The 26,454-nt window shown below is 40.8% G+C and overlaps 1 protein-coding gene across 1 annotated transcript in view; it reads left to right on the forward strand.

The window, feature by feature from the left end:
* Positions 1 to 26,454, forward strand: part of ACAT1 (acetyl-CoA acetyltransferase 1) — a 53,074-nt gene that overhangs the window by 14,356 nt on the left and 12,264 nt on the right. Inside the window, exons 2-5 of the mRNA XM_045839858.1 lie at positions 13,443 to 13,490; positions 14,774 to 14,891; positions 15,143 to 15,238; positions 15,481 to 15,581. Coding sequence (XP_045695814.1) covers positions 13,443 to 13,490; positions 14,774 to 14,891; positions 15,143 to 15,238; positions 15,481 to 15,581 — 363 coding nt within the window. The remainder of the gene's footprint in view (positions 1 to 13,442; positions 13,491 to 14,773; positions 14,892 to 15,142; positions 15,239 to 15,480; positions 15,582 to 26,454) is intronic.

The following is a 26,454-nucleotide window of genomic DNA, read 5'->3' on the forward strand; positions in this document are numbered from 1 at the left end:
TTATTTGAAATACCTGAACAGTTGGGTCACTGCTCAAAAGTTTGTAAAGGGTTTGGCCAGGAACCCCGTGATCCTGTACTACCAGGTCGATTTGGCATTCCCATGAAGGAGTAAGTGTTAGGGTGGTTGGTGACATGGCTGTGAAAGAATTCACAAAGAAGAAAAGGCAGCGAGCGAAGTTTTGTTCACTTTCTAAGAGGGGAAAGTGGCACGGTGAGGAGAGCTATACCAGCAGAAAAATGTAGAGGCTTTGAGTTTAATTGGATTGTAATTGGATTATGAAAGGGAGGGTGTGTTGCTGTTGTGTGGCCCCTGGGCTGTTAGAGATCTTGCAGTATAGGAGGTTTTGGGTGGTTTTTGCATAAGGTACAGTTTGTTCCATTGTTAACTTCTGCCTACCTCTGTGGGAAGTGGTTAGTCATATTCTGTTCTTGCTTTCCAGTAATTTACAGTCCTGGGGTCATAGGCTCAGAAGAGTAAAATGGCAGTCATTTTTAACAAGATCATAGGCCTACTGGGCAAACGGTGCCAAGACAGCAAGTGGTACAGACTTTGTCCTTACAGTAAGGGTATCTGAGTGATTCCTTGCTCGCACGACTGACATTTGAAGTGGGGGCCTTGATATAGGGCTGTCCCCTGTAATTATTCTAGTTCCTAATAGTTGAAGGAGGTCGCTTCTGAGTAGAGAGGTAAGACACTCTGGGATTATAAGAAAAGAATGAGTGACGTAATATCTGTCCCAGAGACAGCCCAAAGGAATGGCGAAGTTTTTGGTTGTAGGCTTTCTGGCTACTCCTAAGACAGTGCAGGACTGTGAGGACAGGGGTCCGGAAAAGACAGTAAGGATAGAGTAGGTGGCCCCAGTATCCAGTCAGAAAGTTATTGTTCATGGGGGGGGTGGGCTGGAGTGGGAATAAAAGGCAGAAAACTGTACTTGAACAATTAAAATAACCGCCCCCCCCCCAAAAAAAAAGTTAGTTATTGTTCTCCCTGCCATGTGTTAACTCTAGGCTCCAGTCCAGTAATGGTGACCTCTTGAGGCAGGGCCAGCTGGAGTGGGCAACCTCAGTCCTGTGCCACCATCTGCAAGGCAGCTGCGCACTTGGGCCCAAGAGTCCACTGACTTAAGGGACAGAGAGCCTCCCAGTGGCTTGCCTTCTTGCACTTACAAAATGGTGCCTGAGGTAGCTTATTATGATTTGGACATTCCTTAGCCCAGTGCCCCACCTTCTGGCACACGTGACACTTGGTGTCCTGGGTGGTGGACTTGGAGGGGCCTCTGGAATGTGGCTGTGATTGTCCCTCAAGAGCAGCTAGAATTTGGGCATGCCAAGTCTCCTTCCTTTTCTCCTTCTCCTTAGCCCTGGCCTCCCTCTCCTGGTCCCGGTTGTGATAGACTGCATTGGCCATAGTTAACATTTTGTCCAAGGAAACTGGTTTCCTGAATGAGCTTTTGTAACTTTCTCCTAATATCAGAGGCTGATTGAGTTAAAAGTTTGTCTTTTAGTGTTACCTGGCCCTCGTATGTCTCTAAATCTAGATTGGTGTGCTTGATGATCTTAGTTTTTCCAGAAATGTGGTGGGGTTTCTCACCCGGACCCTGACTAATGGCAGAGACCTTGGAATAGGTTCATGCAGAGTAGGAAATGATTCCTTTCCCACTTCTAGGAAGAGCTGTTATAGTCCCATTCAGGATCCATTGGTGGGACTGCAGTTTCTCCTATGAGATATTTGTTATCTGATAAAGGTAAGTTAGTAAATTTTCTGGTCTCCTTTAGTACTGTCTACTGCTTAGTATCTGATAGGGTCTACCCTAGGAAAACCATAACATCCTTCCAAGTTAACTCATAAGCCAAGATGAGGTGTTGAAAAGCTTCTATTTATTTATCTGGATTGTCAGCATAGTTTCCTAAATTGGTTTTAATTTGCCTAAGCTCAACAAGAGAATGGGTTTTGTGGATTAACTAGGGACTGAATTTAGTAACAGTTTCTACTAAAGGTTAGAGCCTTGCAGATAGGGAAGGCTTAGGGGGAGAGAAAGCAGGGCCTGTTGGTTGGGCTGGGGGCCCTAGGTATGGGGGCAGTAAAGAAGACGGTGGGAGGGTTTTTTCTGGAGTTTCTATAGCTGGAGTAGGCTCTGAAGGGGTCTGGGAATTAGAGGAAAAGTCATTGGGTGAAGTAGTACTGGGAGTAAGCTTCCACTCACGACATAAATCTCCACAACCCCTTAGATAACAGAAGGCCTGTTTGTGAAATTTTGGACCATTTACCAAGCTGTTTGCAAAAAAGGTCAAACTGTATAAAATTGTATTTTAATTTAAGGTCCCATTGAATGGTCAAACCTCCCCATCCCTTAGCCGATATTGAGGCCAAACAGTGTTGCAGAAAAATATAAGTTGACTTTTCTTCAGGATTTGGGGGTCAAACTGAGGCCAAATGGAAAGGATACATTCTAAAGGGGTGCCAGCAGGAATGGATTCTTGGTTTCCCATCTGGAAGGGAGAGATACTGAGAGAGCCCAGTATCCTAGGGTCTAATTTGAGGGTTTTGGTGTCCCAAAACTCAGGGATCTGGACCTCAGCATCCAGAGACCCTGGAATCTAAAAGGGATGTCTCCACTGTGGGTAGAGTAGAGGCAGAGGCAAGTCTGCTCCTTCCTTCCTAAGGGGTTGCTTACCACTCATAGGAAGAGTCTTGACAGTTCCCATGTACTGGGAGCCACAAAGGTGTGATCATGGGTGGGAGCCAGAGGCTTAACCAGGGATTGAGGAGGAAATTACAGAGGGCTAAAGGGAAAATAGGAAGAGTGGAGTCATGCAGAGCCTAAGTACCCGAGTAGTGGAGGTGAGGGCTGTGCTCCCATTGTATTTGACCTGCTTACAGGAGGCATTTAACGAGCTGGATTCCTCTAAAAGTTGTAACGCTGGTATGCTGGTAATGGTACAAGTGAGTTATTAATCAGGTGTCCTGATAAGATTGTAGGTCTAAATCGTATGGACTAATCCAGTACCAACCATTCTCGGAATGGGGAAATACTCTCCGGGACCAATAGTCTGTCTGGACTGGCTCAGTCTCATGGGTCCTCAGGTCTTAAACAGAGGACATGTCGGAGGAGGAGGGGGATCCCTGTCTCAGTAAAAAATCAGAGGGGCAGGTTGCAAACCTGAATTTGTCCCCTCTGCCTCTTGAAGGCACACGAAGGATATGTTTGTGTCAACTTGTTGGCCCTTTCAAGATACTTTTGGAAGTGGGCCTCATTCAAAAAGTGTGCAGGAGGCCCCTGAGGAGTTACGTGCAAAAGGTCCCTTGTTCCCACATGATTTGGGCATGATAGGGCTGAGCCCATTTTGAAATGCAGGGCTCAGAGCAGACAGGTAGTCTAAGAACATGGGATTCAATGTAGTGGACGAACATTAGGTGGGTCCACAGCTGGCCACAGAGTATCAGGAATTGTCTCTTGATAGCCTCTGGCCAATGGTGGTATAAGCAGTGTTTACAGAGGCAAGAGAGGGGAGGGATAGGGTTCCCATCCATGGTGTAGTATCTTGTGAATGCACAACCTAGAGGAGCATGGCCATCATTTGGCAAGAGAGCAGGCCCATCAGCCTCCCTGCCTGCAGGATAAGCAGAGAGGGTAGAGGAGTAGGGTGGCTGAAAGGCAACAGGAAAAGCTAGACCTAACAGGAAAGATGAGGACTTATGAGTATGGCTGATTGAATGAGAAGGCATGGTCCAAAGAAACAAGCTTAGAAGGGACAGAATTTTCTGCTGAAGGTTAAAATCTCGCCTCTCGAGAATGAAACCTAAGTAGAGGAGTGCTGTAGGGGTGGGAGTGTGATTGCTGTTACAATGTTCTTCGTTGCGTGCACGTTTGCTTGTGGCTCGCAGGGTCCTAGTGTGTCTTCCCCGGTCCATGACCAGCTTGCCCTTTCATGGGAGTCTTCTAGTGGTGAGCACCCTAGGCTTTTTTGGCTTTTATTTTTTGAAGGTTTATGGTGTATTTTATTTATTTTTGGGTTGCAGCTGTCTCCTTCATAACCTACCACTCCTAAGATGGTTTAATAAGACACACTTCCCTGCCATCACCTTCTGAGATGTTGTATTCGGTAGTCATTATTTGGATGGAGAGCTGATTTTGTTTTAAAGTCTGTTTTTAGATGCATACTTTGGGGCATGGGCAGCTGGAATTGTGGCAAGAAAACCATTGTGTAAAATTTCGTCAGGTCTTTGATATTCAGACTTGTTTCAATAAGTGATTTTTTCCTGTGTCTAAGAATTTAACATGCATTGTGTATCCAGTAGTTCAATCTAATTTTGTCTGATATCCAGGGTCAATTGAAAGGTTGTTGTTCCTGTTTAGCCCACCTCCCAAGACACCTGGATGAGCTGGAGCCAGCCACCCTGCCTACTAGAACTAGTAGGTATAGTTGGCTGTGAAGAGTGAGTGGTGTGCAGCACAGGAAGAGCCCATGGGAGCATACTTGCCTTGGGCTGCCCGGGAGTTAGCCGTGGCCTGCTTCACAAAGGCCGGCTGTGTCGCCTTCTTGTTTGCAGCCTTGCTGCCCTAGGCAGCCAGTGCACTGGCCTGCAGGGCCCATCTGTAAGAGAAACTTGGGTTCCAGGGCATTGGTAGAGGGCAGAGGTTGATAGCATTGAGGTTGAGGATAGTGTTCTCTTCAGTCATGCCACCAGTTGAAAAGCAGATGCGAACAGCTGCAGGAACAGTACAGTAGAGAGTTGTGATGGTGGCCATAGCCACTTACTCTGGAGTATACTTCTTGGTGCAGGTGTGTTCAGGAGTCATGATATTGGGCTTTAACAGGATGCCTTCCGGGTAAACAGGATGGTAGTTTAGGGCCTTGTAGACAGAAGCCAGGACCAGTCTGGATGGATGTGATTTCTTTAATTCTGTAGTTGTCAGACTTCCATTCAACTCAATTTCTGACAGTTCTGAGTGATGGTTGTTCTATATTTTAGTTGTAATTTTGATGTGGTTGTGTGGAGGTGAGTCATGTCTGCCCATGCTGCCATTGTGAGTGGAAGTCCCCCCAGTGGCTTTTATGTACTTGACCTGTGCCCACAGGGTGCAGCAATTTCTGGAGAGGGAGAGAGCAAGATATTCTCAGCAGAAGCAAAGATGATAGGCCCGCCAGCTGACCAGGAAGAGGGCCCAGGCAACGTAAAAGGGTATGAAAGGATCAAGGATCCATGGTGATGTGGAGAAAGGAAAATTGTAATGGAAGAATTTACACTATCCAGGGATCTGAGTCACACCACCAAAAGATGTTACTGGAGTTCCATTCTTCTCACTGATGCAGTAAAGAATTACAGCAAGATGAAAGTGAATGAGTAAGAATTTTATTAGTACATCCTAAAGGGAGAGAAAAGGCCTGCTGAGAGTGGTGAGAAGGGCATGAGTCTCCCGAATCTGCCGCTTTAAGTATGTGCATGGTTGTATTAGAACAGGGGAGGGGTTCTATATTGATTGACAGATACTTTGGTGATATGACTTCAGTCTCTTCTGCACATGCCCTTTCCTATGATTCTCCTTGACTGCCCACATGGGGTGGGGTGGGTAAAACTGCGACAGAAACGTTGCTAACAAGGGCAGTTAACTGAAACTATTTCAACTGTTTGCCTTGGGTCCACAGGTGTGGTGGGCCTCCTTCCTCCTACCGCCCACTTCTAACTGCTGCCCACCAAAACGAGGTCTGCCTGTTTTGGTTACTCGAATTTGGTGGTCATTTACTAACTGTGGAAATCTGTTTGCTTTGACAGGGTTTTCAGTATTAAATGCCATTTTGTGGAATGGGACTTGATCTGTCTGGCCTTTTCATTTTTTTACCTGTAAAACAAGAATAACAGTACCACTGGCTGGTTCTACCTCTAACACAGCGATTTTCAACCGGTGTGCCACAAGAATTTGTAAAACATGTGTGACTGTAGTCAGGGGCACTGACCTCTTTCCCCTTAGACTGTTAAATAAAAACATGACAACAGCTAACACAATAGCTGTCCAGTGTGAATGAATCAAAATTGTACCTACTTTTTGTCAGATCGGCAAAAAAATATATTATTTGGTGTCCTGCAGAATTCAGTAACTAGTTTATGTGTGCCATGAGATGAAAAAAGTTGAAAATCACTGCTCTAAAACATATTCCAAATCTCTCTATTTGTATGCAGCCTCTTGTGACCTCTCTGGTACTAGCACATGAGCTCTTGCCTGGGCACCTCCTTTTTCTACTCCTGCTTCACTATAGTCAGTTCTCCCCTGTGGCCCAAGTGATCAGTTTGTAACAGAAGAGCTGTCAGTGGCTTCTTATTGCACAGACCAGTACCCAGACTCCGTCCTGTGGCCTGTTGGGTCACTGCTTACTAGTCCAGCCTGAATTCAGCTCTGGCTGTGCTTTCCTGAGTGTGTGGCTCCTGCCACACTGCTCCACTCTCTGCGCTTGTTATGTGCCAACCTGGCTCCTAATTCAAGGCCTTTGTCCTAGTTTTCCCTGTCCCTCTGGTGCTCTTTCCCTAGATCTTACCAAAGTCGACTCTTTAATACTTATTTCTCCACTCCAGTGACATGTCCAGAGAGCCCTTTTTTGACCATCCCATGTAAAATAGGCCCTCATGCTAGCTCATTATCCCATTTTGGGGCTTCATACGGTATTTACCTTCCCTGAAATGGTTTTGAGTTGCTATTCAGACTTTGTTCAAATATTTGTATAGCATATCCTGCCATCAGTCTCTTCTTGGACTTCACAGCCCTGTGGAGGTCACCAAGGGTTACGCAATCATGTATTCTGGGAAAAATGAGAGCGTGCACAGACACTCCGTGCTGTGGATGCTGGGATGGATTTCCTCCCACCCAGGAGGCAGCACAGCTGAGCTCTCCTTGAAAGATGATTGCGCTATGATTTTCTGAGGTTTTCCATGCATAGTAGGCACAGTGCCACGTGACAGGGCTATAGCAATAAATGAGACAGCCCTGCTCTTGGGAAGCAATGTCAACCCCATATTCACCCAGTGCGAGAGGTGCTTTGAAGAAAGTAAACATGTTGAAATAAGGGAGGCCAACTTCTTTTTGGAGGCCAACTTTAAATAGAGTAGCTAGGGAGAACTCCTCTAGGGCATGTGTCTTTTGAGCTGAGAACTAAGGAATGAAAATGAACCAGCCATGAAGAGCTGAGGAAAGGCTCTTACTGGCAGAGGCACACTGCAAGATCTTAAGGTGGAAATGGGTTCAGAAGAAGGAAGGGGCTGGTGTGGCTGGTGCAGCAATGTTACAGAACAACAAGGAGGGGCCTGGGACGATATACTGTTAGTGAAAGAAACCCCCAGGTCCATTATGTCCGCCGTCTGTAGGAAAGACGTCTCTCAATGCTAGAGATTCGTGAAAAGGAAAGGAAATGTTTATTTAATGCTATACAAACTTAATGTAGTGACCTGATGTCTTCATCAAAATCCTAAAGTCTTTTGAAACACCCACAAACATACACAGTCCTTCCTTCCCCCTTTACCCAGTCTGGGGGTACCATATCTCAGGAAAGGAAATAGAAGTCCTTGGCTCAGGCAGCCCCTGGTTCTTCCCAGTAATCCGTCTGGGCTGGTAAGCCTCCCTCAGTTCCCAGCACCCTTAGCTGTGTCACTGGGATCTCTGCTAAAGCTGGGTGGTTGTTCCCCCTACTAATGCTGCAGGGGTCCCCACTTTGCCAAAGGCACGTGGTCCTCTCTCCACCGCTCCAGCTGCGTGGTCCTCTCACCCCCAGAGCCACGGGAGTCCCCACTCAGCCAAAACCGCATGGTTCTCTCTCCTCAATGGCTGCGAGGAGGTGGGGGTCACCACTCTGCCAAAGCCGAGTGGCGATTCTCTCTCACAGGGCTGCAGGAGTCTCCACTCTGCCAAATCTGCGTGGTTCTCCCCCAATAGCTGCCATGTCTGGGTTTAAATCCCCGAGCCAATCTTCCTCTGCAGCCCCATTTCTGACTCCTCCCACACTCAGTTGCAACTGCCAGCACTCTCAAAGCCTTCCAGCTTTACTGGGCTGCCATCGTGAGTCTGGGCAGGCATGCCCCATGTCCTGGAGCCAATCTTCTCCAAGCTCCCACGCAGTTGCTGTAACTTGCTGTAACTCAGGGGACCTGCCCCCCAGTTACATCTTGGTGGGGAATTTACTTCCATTTAACGTATCTATGTAACCAGTCAAAAGTTATAGATATGTTAAATGACCATGCCAGAGGTTTCTGCAAGGCTGTTGCTATGAGAAACAGGTCTCAATGGCCCTGCTCCATTTGTCCCTTCCCCCAACCCACACCTGGGGGTGGTGGTGAGGACATCCTAAAATCTCCTGGACACCTTGAGTTCTGGGCCCCATTCCAAATCCCTATTTGGGCCCCCCCTCTTGGCTGCAGCCTGTTACAGCAAGAATGACATGACTTTGGAAAGAAAATCAGGAGTCAGATCACTCAAGGCCTTGTAGGTTAAGGGGAGGAGTTTGGATAGTATTTCAAGGGCAATGGAAAGCCATAGAAGGATTTTAATCAGGGGAGTAATGAGTAATGTGATCCAGTTTACATTTTAAAAACTGGATAGACTGGAAGGAAAGTCAGGAAGTAGGAAATGAAGTAGAAGTCCCTTATAGTAGCAGGAGGTGGTGGCTGGAACTGATGGCAGTAGTGGGTATGAAGCCAAGTGGAAGGATTCAGGTATATTTTGGACACAGTATTGATAGTATTTATGATGGGGTATCTAGGTTTGTTTTAAGGAAAGATGAAGAGTGAGTCCTAAGATTTTTGGCTTGAGCACCTAGGTAAATTGTGATGCAATGTTCCGAGGTGGGAAATACTGGGATGAGACTAGTTTTCTAGGGGTGGAAATTAAGAGCCATGGTGTGGTCATTAAATTGAAACTATTATTTAAAAAATTAAAAATATATAAAAAATAAATTGAAGCTATTAAGTCAACACTTAAATATACAAGGTTTGTTCAGAAGGTGTCCAGTCATGTAATATGAAAAATAGAGACATTTATTGAAGAAGATACAAGATACAAGAAACATTGTACAATGACGCCTTAGTCCCCTTCCAAGCAGGCATGTTGGGACCTCACACAGTTCTCCCAGTCACCATCAGCTGCCCTGTCGCATTTTCCTGAATCTCATCAACAGTCTGAAATCTCTTCCCTTTCAAAGGTGATTTTAGTTTTGAGAAAAGCCAGAAGTCACAGGTGCCAAATCTGGGCTATAGAGGGGCTGAGTCACCTGGGTGATTTGATGTTTTTGTCAAAAAACTGCATGAGACGTGATGCATGAGTGAGCATGTTGTCTTGATGAAGCTGCCAATTACCATTTGCCCATAGCTGCGGCCTCCAGAATCATCCAAATAATTTTCTTTGAGGAATGTTCATGCTTAAAGCAAAATTTGATGAAGACTTATTGCTGTACTTGCTCAGTCATTTTGAATGCCACTGCCACACAGTACACATGCTCACTCATCAGTGTCTACTGCCCCCATTGACTAGTACACTGAAGTCATCATTGTTCATGCATGCTCATTCCAGCCCTCTCTCCTTGGCTGCCTGGTTACATCCATGTCTTGAAAACTGTTCACGTTATATTTAAAAAGGCTGGACTTTTTCTGGACAGACCTCAAATGAGCCTGGAGGTGAATTGAGAGGACATAAATGCTGTTTAAAGCCATGGGACTAGATATGGTTGAGGAGACAGTGAAGTTGCAAAGTTAAAAGGGGCCTAGGACAAAGTCCTGAGACATTCCAGCACTTAGAGGTTGGAAGGGGGAGGATGAGACAGCAAAGGAGACAGAAAAATAACTAGGGAGGTATGAGGGGAACCTCAAGATTGTATTAAAATAGAAGCCAAGAAAGGGGAAGGTTTGCACAGTGGCTTACACATACTACCTCATTTCATTCTCACAACAGCCCATGAGGGTATTTGGAAAAACCAAGGTAAACCCTGGCTCTTAACTATTGTGCAAAATTCCCAAAGAAAAAAAGTGAGACCCAATGTTGCCAGGAGGTGATTATGGTATTTATTGTGTGTTGCTACACCTTGCTCAGAGTCAATAGTAGTATAGATAAAAGCCACATTGGAAGGGGTTGAACAGTAAACAGGAGGCGAGGACAAGGAAACAGACATGGGAGAACTTATATTGTGCAAGGGAGCTAAGAAATGAGGTGAAAGTTCACTGGAAATGTGGGTTCAAGGACATTGGTTTGTTAGGTGGGAGAAACCAGAGCCTGTTTGTATGCTTATGGAACTATCTGGAGCAAAGGGGATGAATGATGTAGGGGAGAGGCAAGGGATCACTGAAGATGTGGCATCTTTAGGCAACTGGAGGTGGCATCCAGAGCAGAGTAAAGAGACCAGGGAACTTCTAATGAAATGGAACTGGAAACTTTAGAGAAGAGTTGATATTGCTGAAAAGGCCTTTTGATTGCTAGGAATAACATGCCATTTCAAACTAGCTAAGTATAAAATGACATTTTTGAAGATATGTAACAGGCAAGCTCTTTGACATTCAAGGAGAGAAAATAAAGTACAGCTGACTTTGCAGAAAACCCGTATAGAAGATCATTAAGCAGAGACTCTTTTTTAAAAAATATTTTATTTATTGATTTTTTAGAGAGCAGGAAAGGGAGGGAGAAAAAGAAAGAGAGAAACATCCTTGTGTGGTTGCTTCTCACACTCCCCCTCCTAGGGACCTGGCCTGCAGCCCAAGTATGTGCCCTGACTGGGAATTGAACCTGCGACCCTTTGATTCGCAGGCTGGTGCTCAATTCACTGAGCCACACCAGCCAGGTCTGAGGCTCTTCTGTCTCTTCTCATGTGTCATGGACATTTTCCTCCTCTGAGTGTGTATATTCCATTCCTTTGCTTCTCTGCTTACTCACGACTTTTTGCTGTAGCCTCTGCTTTGACATGGCCTTTGCTTGCCATGGTGCTGACTAGCGCCCACCCTAGTGACCTTTCAGTTCAAGTGCTTGTCATCATCCAGTTGACCCAGTCTTTCAGGGAGTCAGCGAGGCTCAAAGTCCATTCTATTCTTGGTCCTGTCAGCTCTAGCCAATGGGAGGAGGGTGCGAGTCACGTTGCATGTGCTTAGGGCTGTCCATTAAAGACCTCTTTAAGTTGGATATCAATGAGTGGCACATTTATTACAAGTAGGATCTTTTAATTCAAAATTGGCTACAGATAATGTGTTAGAATCCCTCATGAAAAGTAAGTTGTATAAACAACAGCCTAAATTATATGGCACATGAAGGTGCACTTGTTTTTGCACAGCTGATACTGAGGAGTACATCCATGAAGCAGATGCACCAGGGCCTTGCCTGCCCAGTACGGGCCTGTGCTGGCCTGGGCCAGTATGCACACTATCGCTTGGGTGCACGTGTACAAGTAGAGATAGAGAAGGCGGATACATTTTACTTCAAGGTCTGCACAAACAGGTTAATCTGGTACTAGCAAGTAATAGGTTGGTGATCTCTATTGTGTTTATACTTGGCATATTAGAAAGATGAATTTAAACAATGTTTATAAAACTCCTGCCTGAAGCATTTAAGTGGAATCCCATATTTGACATCCATTGCAGAATGCCAATGTGATCTTTTTCCTCTGAACCCTGGGGATGGCATACTTATTTGTCTCCCTTACAGTTCTTAACCATATTCTGCCTCCAGAATATGTACAGATAACTTTTAACATTTCTCCTTGATAAGATTATAATGCTGCTTGAGTATAGGGACCATATGTTACAGATTTCAAATTACCCATAATGCCTTCTGTAAGGTAAGTGATCTCAACATATTTATTGATCAAGTGCAGGACCAAATAGTATTACGTGTGACAGTCCCCTCTCCCTTACAAAGGCTGTAGAGGCATCTCTTCAGAATAGGGGCTCCACTGAATATTGTGATACTTTTCACTCAAGTCAGGACTAAGTTATTTCTTACAGCAAAGTTATATGAACTTTCTACATAAAAGTGACTTTTTTTTACCATATTAAAATTGGAAAAAAGATTCCCTGAAGTAAATTCTGTTCTTCCATTACCAAGCAAAATATGCTGCTGTTAAGCTGCCATTTCATGATTTATTCTCATGTGAATGCTTTATACAAGCCAGTTTTGTGGGAGTGGCTTCTGGTTATCTCTGCTTATAACCAATGTTTATCAAAAATACCTGCCTTTTGTCTGTGCTTTTCAGTTTATTGTTTGCATTGAGTCAGGACAAAGCTTGTTTAATCTGTGAAAAGCTAAGTTCTTTGGTCAGTTTAAAGTTTTCAGATTTTGTATACTGTTACTCTGTGAGATATGTTTGTGTATAATTATCAACAAGATTAAGTTCTAAATATGGGCTGTCATATTTGAATAGTTATTTTTTTTTCAAAAGATTGTATTTATTTATTTAGAGAGTGGGAAAAGGAGGGAGAAGGAAAGGGAGAGAAACACTGATGTGTGAGAGAAACATTGACTGGTTGCCTCTCACACGGCCCCAACCAGGGACCTGGCCCATAACCCAGGCATGTGTCTCAACTGGGAATTGAACAGGAGACCTTTTGGTTCACAGGCTGGTGCTAAATCCACTGAGCCACACCAGCCAGGGTTGAACAGTTATGCTTTCTGACATCAGAGGACAAAACATTTTCTTTGTTCTTTGTCCTATAAATCGTCCAGCTTCAGAGTAATTAGGTCTCTGAACTGTAACCTGCATTTTTAGAATTTGTCCTTGTTGGCATTTGTTCCTAAGAACAGTGTGGGAGAAACTGAGATGTAGGGGCAAGATATTTACTCTTTTCTTTCTTAAGAAAGAATTTATCTCTTAATATAGACCATATTTATGTGAGGTGTGTTTTCCTTGCATAAAACAAAGATAATTGTTAGGAGTGGATGGGGAGAGGTAGCAAGTTTTACTTAAATATCTTTTGAAGTCTTGAGGATATTTTCTTTTTTTAAAAAAAGATTTTATTTATTTACTTTTAGAGAGGGGAAGGGAGGAAGAAAGAGAGGGAGAGAAACATCAATGTGTGGTTGCCTCTTGCACACCTTCTACTGAGGTCCTGGCATGCAACCCAGGCATGTGCCCTGACTGGGAAACGAACTGGCAACCCCTTGGTTCACAGGCTGGCACCGAATCCACTGAGCCACACCAGCGAGGGCAGATATTTTCTTGTAATTTTTAAATTGTTTAATTTAGAACTTAAAGAGTAACAATTTTAAGATAAACTTACATTTCCAATGAACAGTTAGTTAGTCAGAAGAGTATATTACAAAGTAACTTTTTTTCTCAATGTAACACTGATATATGCTAACTAGAAAACTTGGAAATAAAAGTATAAAGAAGCAGAGAAGTCATCATAACCTTGTCACTGAGAAGTATAAAATGACATACATGAATATTTTTTATATCATAACATTATAAATATTTATATTACAGGAAATAAGATATGTGGAGCGAAGTTATGTATCAAAACCTCCTTTAAATGTAAGTGTAAATTTAATTACACTTTATTTCATTTAAATTAAATATTAAAGCTTTCATGAAAGAATTTAAAGGAAATATAGTTAATAAAAATGTATATTTTTATGATTTGTGTATATGAAAGCATCAGCTCAGGATGATGCATTGGTTAGAAATAGCTAATTATTGATATACTAACACCCAAGTTACCATAAAAATTTTAATTTAGTGGCCTGTATAATTTCTGCTTCTTTTTCTTTGTCTACTGTAAAAGTACCTTCTCTCAAAAACTGGGCAGTATTTTTTCCTTACTCTCAGGGACCCTCATTATATTGTGTGTGACACATTCCAGAGGCCCCTTAGAGATACCAGGAGAAAGGGACCAAACAGGGCTGGGGACTGGAAAGGACGAATGCCACCTGATCACCTGGTGCTTTTTTAGGGAGTCATCTCTTTGTTTCAGGAGGGCCCCGAAGATGACTCTGTAATAGCCTTCTACCAAAAATCTAAGTAACAATAATTTATTTATGAACTTTAAATGGGAATGTTCAAGGCAAATGTAAGGAGAGAATTGTTGCAATAGTTTTATAATATTTGAAAGCTTTCGTCTATTTTTTCTTGAATTTCATATTAATATTATCTTGTGAATCACTTAAGAAATTACGGCTCCAGCCCTGTCCCCGCCATGGAATGGCCCTCCAGGTGCTGATCACTAGTCCGGAGTTTCCTTCAGTTAGGAAGCCCTTTGGTTAGGGTTGTTTGTTAAGCAGTTAACAAGGATAAAGTTATCATCTCTTAAATTTTTTAAAAAAGATTTTATTTATTTATTTTTAGAGAGGGAAGGGAGGGAGATAGAGAGAGAAACATCAATGTGCGGTTGCTGGGGGTTCTGGCCTGCAACCCAGGCAGGTACCCTGGCTGGGAATCGAACCTGGGAACTTTGGTTCCCAGCCCACGCTCAGTCCACTGAGCTATGCCAGCCAGGGTTTATCATCTCTTAAATTTTGCCTGAGGAGTAGAATTGAAATTTAAGCTTCTCATTTCAAACCTCCTGTGGAGAATTGAGAAGGATCAATGCCTGTTTTGGAGTGAGTTTGTCTTAGATTTTCTATTAGATCTTAAGTCTTTACCAGCATTCAATGGATTGGTTTTATTGCTGTTTGAATATTGAGATTATTTTATTCTGTGATGAGTAATCATTCATAAAAAGTTTTTCTTAGATAATAATATCTATGAATTATTATTTAATAAAAGGTGACTTGGGTAAAATACTTAAATAATAATTTTTATCATCTCTCTCTTACCAGGAAGTGGTCATAGCAGGAGCCACCAGAACACCTATTGGGTCCTTTCTCGGCAGCCTTTCCTCCCTGCCCGCCACTAAGCTTGGTTCCATTGCCATTCAGGGAGCCATTGAAAAGGCGGGTCAGTAGTCGCTTTGCTTTTTGTGTTAAGTGGGCAGTGATTCAATGGAACAGATATTTATTGTGCATTTACTATATACATAACACTTAGAAATGAATTCCCTTTTAAAGAAGTCCTTGTATTATAGAGTTAGGAATGAAACTCAAAAACTGACAAGAAAAAGAAACAGTTCCTGCTATATGATGTCATGCACCTTATTAGGTAATCGCTAATTATTGAATTGGAAATTCCTTTTTGAATTTTTGAAAAAGGGATACCAAAAGAAGAAGTGAAAGAAGCATACATGGGTAATGTTCTGCAAGGAGGTGAAGGACAAGCCCCTACAAGGCAAGCAGTGCTGGGTGCAGGTACTAGGAATACATTCTTGCTTTTATACTTAAAGTGTTTGACATGGAAAAATGAAGTTCACTGCAGCTTAAATAAAATATTAAATGTGTAACAAAATTTAATATTTGTAGCCTTGTATTGGTAGAAGTAATGTCATTGCAGATTATAGTTTAATATACTTTATTTTATTAGTTTTAAATCTATAGTTATGTTTGAAGGGTATCTTTGTTTTTCAAAAGTATGACACATGTGTTGGTTTTAGGCTTACCTGTTTCTACTCCATGTACCACTGTAAACAAAGTTTGTGCCTCAGGAATGAAAGCTATCATGATGGCCTCTCAGAGTCTTATGTGTGGACATCAGGTAAGAAGCACCTTCTTCTCTATTTCATAATTAAAATAATATGCATGGCTAAAAGATGCCAAAAATCTGAGTGCATTCATGCTTTAGAAGTGCTCATAAGTATAGTTGCTATGTTTCAGACACTCAGGAATATCTGGATGTGCCTAATTCCTTTGAAGTAGAGATCAAAATGATAGTGTTTTGTGTTAAGAAGTATTTCCCAGCCCTGGCCAGTGTGGCTCAGTTGGTTGGAGGATTGTCCCATACACCAAAGGTTGGGGGTTCATTTCTGGTCAGGGCACACGCCTAGGTTGCAGGTTCAGTCCCTGGTTGGGACACAAATGGGAGGCAATCAATTGATGTTTCTCATAATGATGTTCCCCTCTCTTCTTCTCTCTCTAAAATCAATAACTTATTAAACATTTTTTAAAGTAGTTTTCAGCTAAGATATTTTAGTCTTTGGGTGATTCTTACAGTCTTTCTCTGAGATTTTTGGTAATTTCAAACATCATAAATTTTGTATTTACTAGAGTAAGAGTTTTCATTATATATGAGAACACGGTGCTGACCCTCGGAATCAAAATTGATGGAGCCCAGAATCGATGACTACTTTGTAGCTCCCAAGTGCTGCCTGGGTTCAGTTGTTAAACTGTGCAGACTTTCTACTGGCCTTGCTAATTTAGATCTTGTCATACCTCAGATCACGCAAGAGATTGCAATATATGCTGTGGTGTTAGAAGACCAGACCTAGATTCATAGACCTAAGACCATTAGATCTAAGCCCTTCTTTTTTTAGTTGAGGGACATGAGGTTGAGATGACCACAAACACAAAGTTAGAGGGTTGGAATTAGAAAGGAGACATCTCTTTCCTATCTAGTGCTTTCCAGCTGAGGAGGACATAACACGGCAGGGTAAAAATCAGTTGAGGTGTTTGCAAATTGTTTCCTACATATACAAGAACCACAATTATGTGTATCATTGATGGTATTCCTCTGTTGCTTTATTACCAATTGTAAGACAAGCCAGGGAGAGAAAAATTGTGATAATCTAAGTGAATGTATCAGAGACTTTATGTTATTTATGCACATGCTAAAATCTGATGGTATAGGTAAGTATAAAATGAAAAATAAGTCTTTCTTCTCACCCTCCTCTGAGCCTCTGACTTATTCACCACTTGTGTATCCTGACACCTAAGAGCAGGGGAAGGGACTAAACAGGACAAATCCATTGTTACACGACAGTCACACAGATGTAAAGTGCAGCACAGGGAACAGAGTCAGTAATGGTTTAGTAACTGCAACTGGGGTCAGAGTGGTGTGGGATTGATTGGAATGGTCACTTATGTCTAATCATTGGGGTGTACACCTGAAACTAATGTAATAGTGTATGTCAACTGTAATTGAAAATTTAAAAAAATTATTAAAAAAGCAGAAAACTTTGGGTGAGTTCCTTAAACTCTGTGCCTCACTTAATGTCTTGGAGATTTTTCTGTATCAGCACAGAAGAGAGTATTCTATTGAACGGAACAACTATGTTTTATGGGTCCTTGTTGGATGAACATCTAGGCATCTTCAGTTCTTCACTATTTTAAATAAAGCTGCAGTGAGTATCCCTATATGTATATCTTTGTGTACTTATAAATACTTGAATCATCTCACTGAGGCAGTACATTGTAGTGGTTAAGAACACAAAATACACGCTGGTGGGATAGCTCAGTTGGTTGAAGCATCGTCTTGATATGCCAAAGTTGCGAGTTTGATCCCTGGTTAGGGCAAATACAAGAATCAACCAATGAACGAACAAATAAGTGGAATGACAAATTGATGTTCTTTCTCCCTTCATCCCTTTCCCTCTGAAATCAGTAAAAGAAAGTTAAAAAAAAAGAACACGAAGTCTACAGCCAGGCTGATTCCAAATTCTCCTCTGTCTTGCATTAGCTGGGACATTCACTGGAGATCGGATAATAAAACATTAAAAAATCTCCTTATGTGGAAGTCTGATGGAAACATTCCTAAGAGGAAAATTTTTGAGTCAGATATTTTTAAAATTTTGGTATTTTCAAATGCTTTCCATAAAAGTTGAGCCAGTTACACACTTTCCAAGGGTGGTGAGAGCTCGCTTGCCTCTGTGGAGGGTAACACAAACATTGCATATTTCCAAACCCTAGTGGAAAGAGTGGGTGTTAGATGGTCATGAGATTGTTTAGATTTTCCAAAACTTCAAATGACAACGAGTTTTGTCTCAGTTGATTTATTGTGGTTCAATACCAAATGCTGTTTGCACTACATTCAGATGCATTTAGTTACTGTTATTTGATTCATATGTGCATGTATATAACATGTATATGTGTATGTATATATCTGACTCACAGGAATATTGGGACTTGCCTTGTTTTGAATAATTTTCTGATTTTGGAAAATTGTCAATTTTATTTTACTTTTTCAATTATAGTTGATGTTCAATATTATTTCATATTAATTTCAGGTGTTTGGCATAGGTTAGACATGTAATTTACAACATGATCCCCCAATAAGTTTAGCGTCCATCTGGTAGCATGCATAATTATTATAATGTCACTGACTGTGTTCCCTGTGCTGTGCTTTATGTCCCAGTGGCTGTTCTGTAACTAACGGTGTGGACTTCTTAATCCCTTTACCTATCTTTTTAAATTTATTTTTTATTAATTTTCTTTTTTTTAGGAATAGAGGGAGAGGGAAAGGGAGGGAAGGAGGGAGGGGGAGAGAGGGAGGGAAAGAGAGAGAGGAAGAGAGTGAGAGAAACATCAGTTTGTTGTTCCACTTATTTATGCATTCATTTGTTCATTCTTGTATGTGCTCTGACTGGTGATCGAACCCACAACCTTGATGTATCAGAATGATGCTCTAACTGGCTGACTGTTACTGTTTTGTTTGTTCATTTATTTTGTTCTTCAGACTCCACATACAAATGAAATCATATGGTTTTTGTCTTTGACTTAGTCCACATAACATGATGCCCTCTGGGCCTATTCATGTTGTCACAAATGGTAAGGTTTCTTTCTTCTTTATGGCTGAGTAATATTCTACCATATATATGTTCCACATCTTGTTTATGATGAATTTTATTCTGTATTGAATCATTGATACCTTATTTTCTGTCACTGCCATCATCCCCAGAAAAGATATTCAATATTTCAGGATAACTGAATAAAACATACATGAGAACTAATTGAGAAATCTCAATATTTCAAAATAGGCAATATAATTTAGGTTTCTTTGGTGTAGAACTTGTTTCTCCTTATTCCTGATTAAAGGCTGTGAGAAAATAATGTTTGCTTTAATTACTCCTTTAATGTAAACAAGTTTCTTTTGTTGATTTATAATGACAGGTTACTTGATTAATATTTACTAAACTTCTATATATGCTAGGCACCAAAGGCATGAAAATAGATTTAACAGGGTTTGTGGATTCAGGAGAGCTTAGTTTATTGTTTCTTTCTTTCTTTCTTTTTTTTTTTTTTAGAGAGGGGAAGTTCTGGTGGGGGTGGTGGAGAGAGAGAAACATTGATTTGTTATCCTACTTATTTATGCACTTATTGGTTGCTTATTGTGCCTTGACCTGAAATCAGACCTGCATCCTTGGTGCATTGGGACATACTCTAACCAACTAAGCTGCCTGGGCAGGGACTACACCACAGCTTTTTATCCACTTGTCTCTTGACAGGCACTGGGGTTGCTTCCATTTCTTGCCTGTTATAAATAACTCTGCAATGAACACAGGGGTGCATATATTCTTTCGAATTAGTGTTTTAGGTTTTTTCAGATATATTCCCAGAAGTGGAATCACTAGATGATAAGGCAGTTCCATTTTTAATTTTGTTGAGGATCTTCTATACTGTTTTCCATAGTGGCTGTGCAAATCTGCATCCACACCAACAGTGCACTAGGGTTCCATTTTCTCCACATTGTTGTCAACACTTATCATTATGGATTTGTGATGATAGCCATCGATGTGAGGTGAAGTCTTGTGGTTTTAATTTACATTTGTCTGAGGATTAGCGACGTTGAGCATCTTTTCATATGTCTCTTGGCCATCTGTGTGTCCTCTTTGGAGAAGTGTCTGTTCAGGTCCTCTTCCCATTTTTTAATTGGATTGTTTGTGGTTTTTTTAGTGTTGAATTGTATTAATTCTTTATAAACTTTGGATATTAACTCCTTATTAGATGTATTATTGGAGAATATCTTCCTCCATTCAGTGGGTTGTTTTTTAATTTTGTTGATGGTTGCCTTTGCTGCACGAAACTTTTTATTTTGATGCATTTGCGTTTGTTTATTTTCCCTTTTGTTTCCCTTCCCTGAGGAGATATATCAGAAAAAATATTGATAAGAAAATTTTCTGCGATTTCACTGCCTGTTTTCTTCTAGAATTCTGTGGTTTTGAGTCTTACATCTAAGTCTTTAATCCATTTTGAGTTTTTTCTCATATATGATGTAGGAAGGAGGTCTTATTTCATCTTTTTTACATCTATCTGTCCAATTTTCCTAACATAATTTATTGAATAGACTTTCTTTACCTCATTGTATGCTTTTGCCTCTTTTGTCAAATATTAATAAATCATATAAACATGGGTATATTTCTGGGCTCTATTTTGTTTCGTTTATTTTTTGGTCTTTTTTATGCCAGTACTATGCTGTTTTGAGATTTTGTTTATTTTTTAGAGAGAGGGGAAGGGATGGAGAAAGGAAGAGAAACATCCATCAGTTGCCTTTCGCTCACTCACTGCTGGAGACTTGGCCTGCAACCCAGGCATGTGCTCTAACCGAGAACCAAACCTTTTGGTTTGTGGGATGATGCCTAACCCACTGAACCACATCTGTCAGGGCACTATGCTGTTTTGATTTCCCTAGCCTTGCAGTGTAGTTTGATATCAGGTAGCACAATACCTCCAATTTTGTTCTCGTTTTCTCAGGATTGTTGTGGCTTGTGGGGTCTTTTGTGCTTCTATTTCAATTTTTCCATTGTGTTCCAGTTCTGTGAAATATGCCATTGGTATTTTGATAGGAATTGTGTTGAATCGATACATTGTTTTGGGTAGTATGGACATTTTAATGATGTTTACTTTTTCTGTCCATAAACATAATATATGCTTCCATTTACTTGTATTTTCTTCAATTTCTTTCTTCAGTGTTTTATAATTTTCTGAGTGTAGGTCTTTTACCTTCTTGAATAACTGTTCCTAGGTATTTTATTTTATTTTTGAGTGGGATTATTTTCTTGGTTTCCCTTTCTGATTGTTCATTGTTGGTGTATAAATATGTAACTGATTTCTGGATACTTATTTTGTATGCTGCTACTTTACTGAATTCATTTATCAGTTATAACAGGTTTTTGGTGTTATCATTAGGTTTCTCTATAAACTGTATCATGTGATTTGCAAATAATGACAGTTTTACTTCTTCCTTTCCAATTTGGATACTTTATATTTCTTCTTGTCTGGTTGCTGTGGTTCTGACTTCCAGTACTGTGTTGAATAAGAGAGGTGAAAGTGGACATCCCTGTCTTGTTCCTGATCCTAAGGTAAATGCTTTTAGTTTTTCTCCATTGAATATAATGTTACCTGTGGGTTTATCATACACAGGCTTTATTTTTTTGAGATATGTCCCCCCCACTTTGCTGAGAGTTTTTTTTATCATAAATGGGTGCTAAGTCAGGGGTGTCTGACCTTTTGGCATCTGTGGGTCACATTGGAAGAAGAGTTATTTTGGGCCACATGTTAAATACATCATGATACATGATCACAAAAACATCTCATAATGTTTTAAGTACATTTATGATTTTGTGTTGGGCCACATTCACAGCCACCCTGTGCCACACGTGGGCCCTGGGCCGCAGGCTGGACACCCCTGACTGCTATGATCATACGATTTTTATCATTCAGTTTGTTTATGTGATGTATCATGTTCATTGCTTTGCCGGTATTGTACCAACCTTGTATCCCTGGAATAAATCCCACTTGCTCATGCTCTATGATCTTTTTAATGCATTGTTGGATTTTGTTTGCTAATATTTTGTTGAGGATTTTTGCATCTATTTATTCATCAGTAATATTGACATACAATTTTCTTTATAGCATCTTTATCTGGTTTTAGAATTAGAGTAATGCTGGCCTTTTAAAATGAGCTTAGGTGTGTTCCCTCCGCTTGAAATTTTTGGAATAGTTTGAAAAGTATAGGTTGTAGTTCTTTGAATATTTGGTAGAATTCCCCTGTGAAGCCATTCAGTCCAGGACTTTTGTTTGTTGGGAGTTTTTTGATTACTGCTTCAGTTTCATTAGTTATAATCATCCTGTTCAGATTTTCTGTTTCTTCTTGATTCAGTTTTGGAAGATTGTATGTTTCTAGGAATTTATTCATTTCTTTCATATTGTCCTACTTGTTGGTGTATAGCTGTTTGTACTATTTCCTTATAATCATTTGTATTTCAGTGACATCACTTGCTACTTCTCTTTCATTTCTAATTTTTATTTGGGTCCTCCTCCTTTTTTTCTTTTTAAAATCCTCACCCAAGTATATGCTTCTTGATTATAGAGAGATAGAGGAAGGGGGAGAGATAGAGAAAGAGGGAGAGGGAGAAGAAAAAGAAGAGGAGGAGGTAGAAAAGAAGAGGAAGAGGAGGAGGTGGAGGGGAGGAGAGAGAAACATCAGTAGGTTGTCTGCTGTATGTGTCCTAACCATATGCAACCCATGTGGGAAGTAAACCCACACCCAGGCATGCACCCCCACTGGCGATCACACCTGCACCGTCTAGTGCATGGGATAATGCTCCAACCAACTGAGCCACCAGGGCATTATTTATTTATTTTATTTTTTATTTTAATTTTTAGAGTGAGGGATGGGAGGAAAAAAGAAAGGGAGTCAATCAACCATGTTCATGAGAAACACGATTGGTTGCCTCTTCTGCACCCTGATTGTGAACTGAACCTGCAACCCAGGCATGTGCCCTGACCGGCAATAAACCCACCACATTTCCATTTGCGGGATGATGCCCAGTGCACTGAGTCATACCAGTGAGGGCATTGTTCTTTTTTAAAGAATTCTTTTTTTCCTTTAGGTTTTATTTATTCATTTTTAGAGAGAGGGGAAGAGAAGGAGAGGGAGAGAAACATCAATATGTGATTGCCTCTCACACACCCCGTAGTGGGGACCCGGCCCACAACCCAGGCATGTTCCCTGACTGGGAATCAAACTGGTGACCCTTTGGTTCACAGCCCATGCTTAATCCACTGAGTTACACCAGCCAAGGCAGGGCATTTTTTTTTTTTAAGAGATTTTTCAGGGCTCTTTTTTTCTTGATGATTCCAGTATAAGGTTTATCAATCTTGTTTAGCTTTTCAAAGAACCAGCTCTTGGTTTCATTGATCTTTTATATTGTTTTTTTTTTTTTTTTAATTTCTATATCACTTATTCAGTCTACAGCCTAAAGTTTGAATCTTGTCTATATCATTTATTCCCACACTGGTCTTTATTATTTACTTTCTTCTACTCATTTTGGGCTTAGTTTGTTCTTTTTTCTTATTCCTTTAGGTGTATGGTTAGTGTGTTTGAGATTTTTCTTATTTCTTGACACAGACTGCTTTAGCTGTGTCCTGTAGATTTTAGGTGGTTGTGTTGCCATTTTCATTTGTTTCAAGTAATGTTTTGATTTCTTCCTCAATCTCATTAACCTATTAATTGTTTAGTAACCTGTTATTTAGCCTCCATGTGTTTGTGTATTTTTCTTTTTTTTTTCTTGTAATTGATTAATACTTCCATACCGTTGTGGTCAGAGTAGATACTTGATATGATTTTAATCTTCTTAAATTTATTAAGACATGTTTTGTGTCCTAACATGTGGTCTGTCCTAGATAATGTTTCATGTACATCTGAAACAAATGTATATTCTTCAGCTTTGGAGGAAAATGCTCTGAGAATGTCAATTAAATCCATTTCTTCCAATATGTTATTTAAGACCGCTGTTTTCTTACGATTTTGTTTTGAAGATCTATCCATTGATGTCAATGAAGTATTAAAATCCCCTACAATGTCTGTATTATTATTGATTTCTTTATGTCCATGAAGATTTGCTTTATATATTAAAGTACTTCTATGTTGGGTGCATTTAATTGTTTACATAGGATTGATCCATAAGTGTTTTGTTGGATTGATCCATTTTTTATGATATAGTGTCCTTGTCTCTTATTATAACTTTTGTTTTAAAAGTTATAATTCTCTTTTTTCTGATATAAGTGTAGCTACTCTAGCTTCTTAAAATTTTCCATTTGCATGAAGTATCTATCCATCCCTTTTCATTCAGTGATGTGTATCTTTCATTCTTAGGTGGGTCTTTTGGGGACAGCATATACATGGTCTTGTTTTCTTTTTAAAAATATTATTTATTTTTACAGAGAGGGAGAGAAAGATCAATGTCTGGTTGCTTCTTGAGTGCCCCACACTGGGGACCTGGCCTTCAACCCAGGCATGTGCCCTGACTGGGAATCAAACGGGCGACCCTTTGGTTCACAGGCTGGCACTCAATCCACTGAGCCACACCAACCAGGGCTGGTCTTGCTTTCTTGAATCAAAGTGCCTGCTGAGCTAAAGCCAGCTCTGGTCTTGTTTTCTTATCCATTCAGCTTCCCTGTGTCTTTTGATTGGAGCATTTAAGATATATACATTTAAAGTTATTATTAATAGGTATGTATATAGTGCCATTTTATTCCTTATAACTGTGATATTTTTCTTTACTTTTTTTAAAGAAGTCCCTTTAACATTTCTTGTAATACTGGTTGCTTGTAATGAACTCCTTTAGCTCTTTTTCCAGGAGGCTCCTAATCTGTCCTTCGATTCTAAATGATAGCTTTATTCAGTGTCTTGGTTGTAGGTCCTTGCTTTTTTTTTTCTAAGATTTTATTTATTTATTTTTAGAGAGAGGGGAAGGGAGGGAGAAAGAGAGGGAGAGAAACATCAGTGTGTGCTTGCCTCTCACGCACTCCCTACTGGGGACCTGGCCTGTAATCCAGTCATGTGCCCTGACTGGGAATTGAACCTGCGACCCTTTGGTTTGCAGGCGGCCACTCAATCCCCTGAGCGACACTAGCCAGGGCTCCTTGCTTTTTATCCTCTTGAATATTTTGATCTGAAATGTTTCTGTTGAGAAATTAATGGACATTCTTATAGGTGCTTCCTTGTAGGTTAACTATTGTCTTTCTCTTGTTGCTTTAAAAATTCTTACTTTGTCTTTAAGCTTTGGCATTTTATTTGGTGTGGGCCTCTTTGGGTTCCTGTTGTTTGGAACTCTTCATGCTTCCTGGACTTGTCTTTCTTCTTTACCAAGTTAGGGATGTTTTTAGTCATTATTTTTTAAGTAGGTTCTCAACATCTTGCTCTATTTTTTTTTCTTTTTCTCCTGTGATGCATGTATTACACATCATTTGCCCCAAAGGTCCCCTTATACTAGCCTCATTTTTTTTTTAATTCTTTTTTTGCCCTGACCAGTGTGGCTCACTTGGTTTGATAACATCCTGCAGAGTGAAGGCCTGATCGACTCCCTGTCAGAGTATATGTGTGGGTTGCAGTGTTGGTCCCTGCTGAGGCACATGCAAGACATGACTGATCAGTGTTTCTCTCTCACATCAATGTTTCTCTCCCTCTCTTTCCATCTTCCCCCCTCTAAAAATAATTAATAAATCCTTTAAAAGTACTTTTTAAAATTCTTTTTTCTAAGAAGTGAACAAGCAAAATAGACTCATAGAGAGCAGGCTGACAGCTCTGTTGGGGGTTGGGTGTGGAGGGAGGGAGCAAAAAAAGAAAAACAACTGATGGACATGAACTACTGTGGGGTGATTGTGGGCCTGAGGGGGTGGGTGGAAGTGAAAAAGGGTATTAGGGGAGAATGCAATAAAAAATAAACTATTAAAAAATTCTCTTCTTTCTGCTGCTCTAATTGGGTGTTTTCTGCTACCTTGTCTTCCAGATCACTAATTTGATCCTCTGCTTCATCTAACCTAATGTTGATTCCCTCTAAAGTCTTCATTTCCAATATTGCATTTTTTATTTCTGACTGGTTCTTTTTTTATGGTATCTGTCCTTTTTATGCTGCTGAAGTTCTCACTGAATTCACTGAGCATCCTTAGAACCATATTTTTGAACTGTGTATCTGGTAGATTGACTGCCTCCATCTCATATATTTATTTGGAGATTTCTCCTTTCTTTCATTTGGAGCATGTTTCTTTGTGTTCCTAATTTGGCCGCCTCCTTGTTTGTCTCTGTGTGTTAGGTAGATCTGCTGTCTCCCAGTCTCAGTATAGTTGCCTTATGTACTAGATGTCCTGTGGGACCCAGTGGTGCAGTCTTCCTGATCACTGAGCTGGGTGCTCTCCACGAAATATCCCTGTTGTGGGTTATGTGAGTCTTCCTATTGTAGTTTTCTTTTGGGGGGGACCTAAAAAAAGAAACATTTATTTCTCACAGTTTTGTAGGCAGAAAAGTACATCAACATGTCAGCAAATTCAGTTCTGGTGAGGACTTGTGTCCTGGTTTGTTGATGGCTGCCTTCTTGCTGTATTCCCTCACAGGGAATCTGTAGTTGAGTCTTGATTTGTGTTGGCCTGTGCATCTGTAGGGTCAACCCTCAGGCAAGCTGATTGTGAGGATTGACCCCTACCACAACATATGAGCTGCTGAGTGGGTGCTGAGCACATGAAGTGAGATTGGCCTCAGCATGGTCTAGTGCATGCAAATATCTCCCTTTGGAAGTGGGACTTGTGGAACTAATTGGATCCTGCTCTGATGTCTGAAGAGTACCACTGAGTGTGTTGGTTCTGGGACCTCTTGGGAGGAATTCTGGCACAGGTCAGTGTCACACTTGCCTGTGACT

The sequence above is a fragment of the Phyllostomus hastatus genome, unplaced genomic scaffold (genome assembly GCF_019186645.2).
Source record: "Phyllostomus hastatus isolate PE091 unplaced genomic scaffold, TTU_PhHast_1.1 phas_contig_113, whole genome shotgun sequence".
NCBI lineage: Eukaryota > Metazoa > Chordata > Mammalia > Chiroptera > Phyllostomidae > Phyllostomus > Phyllostomus hastatus.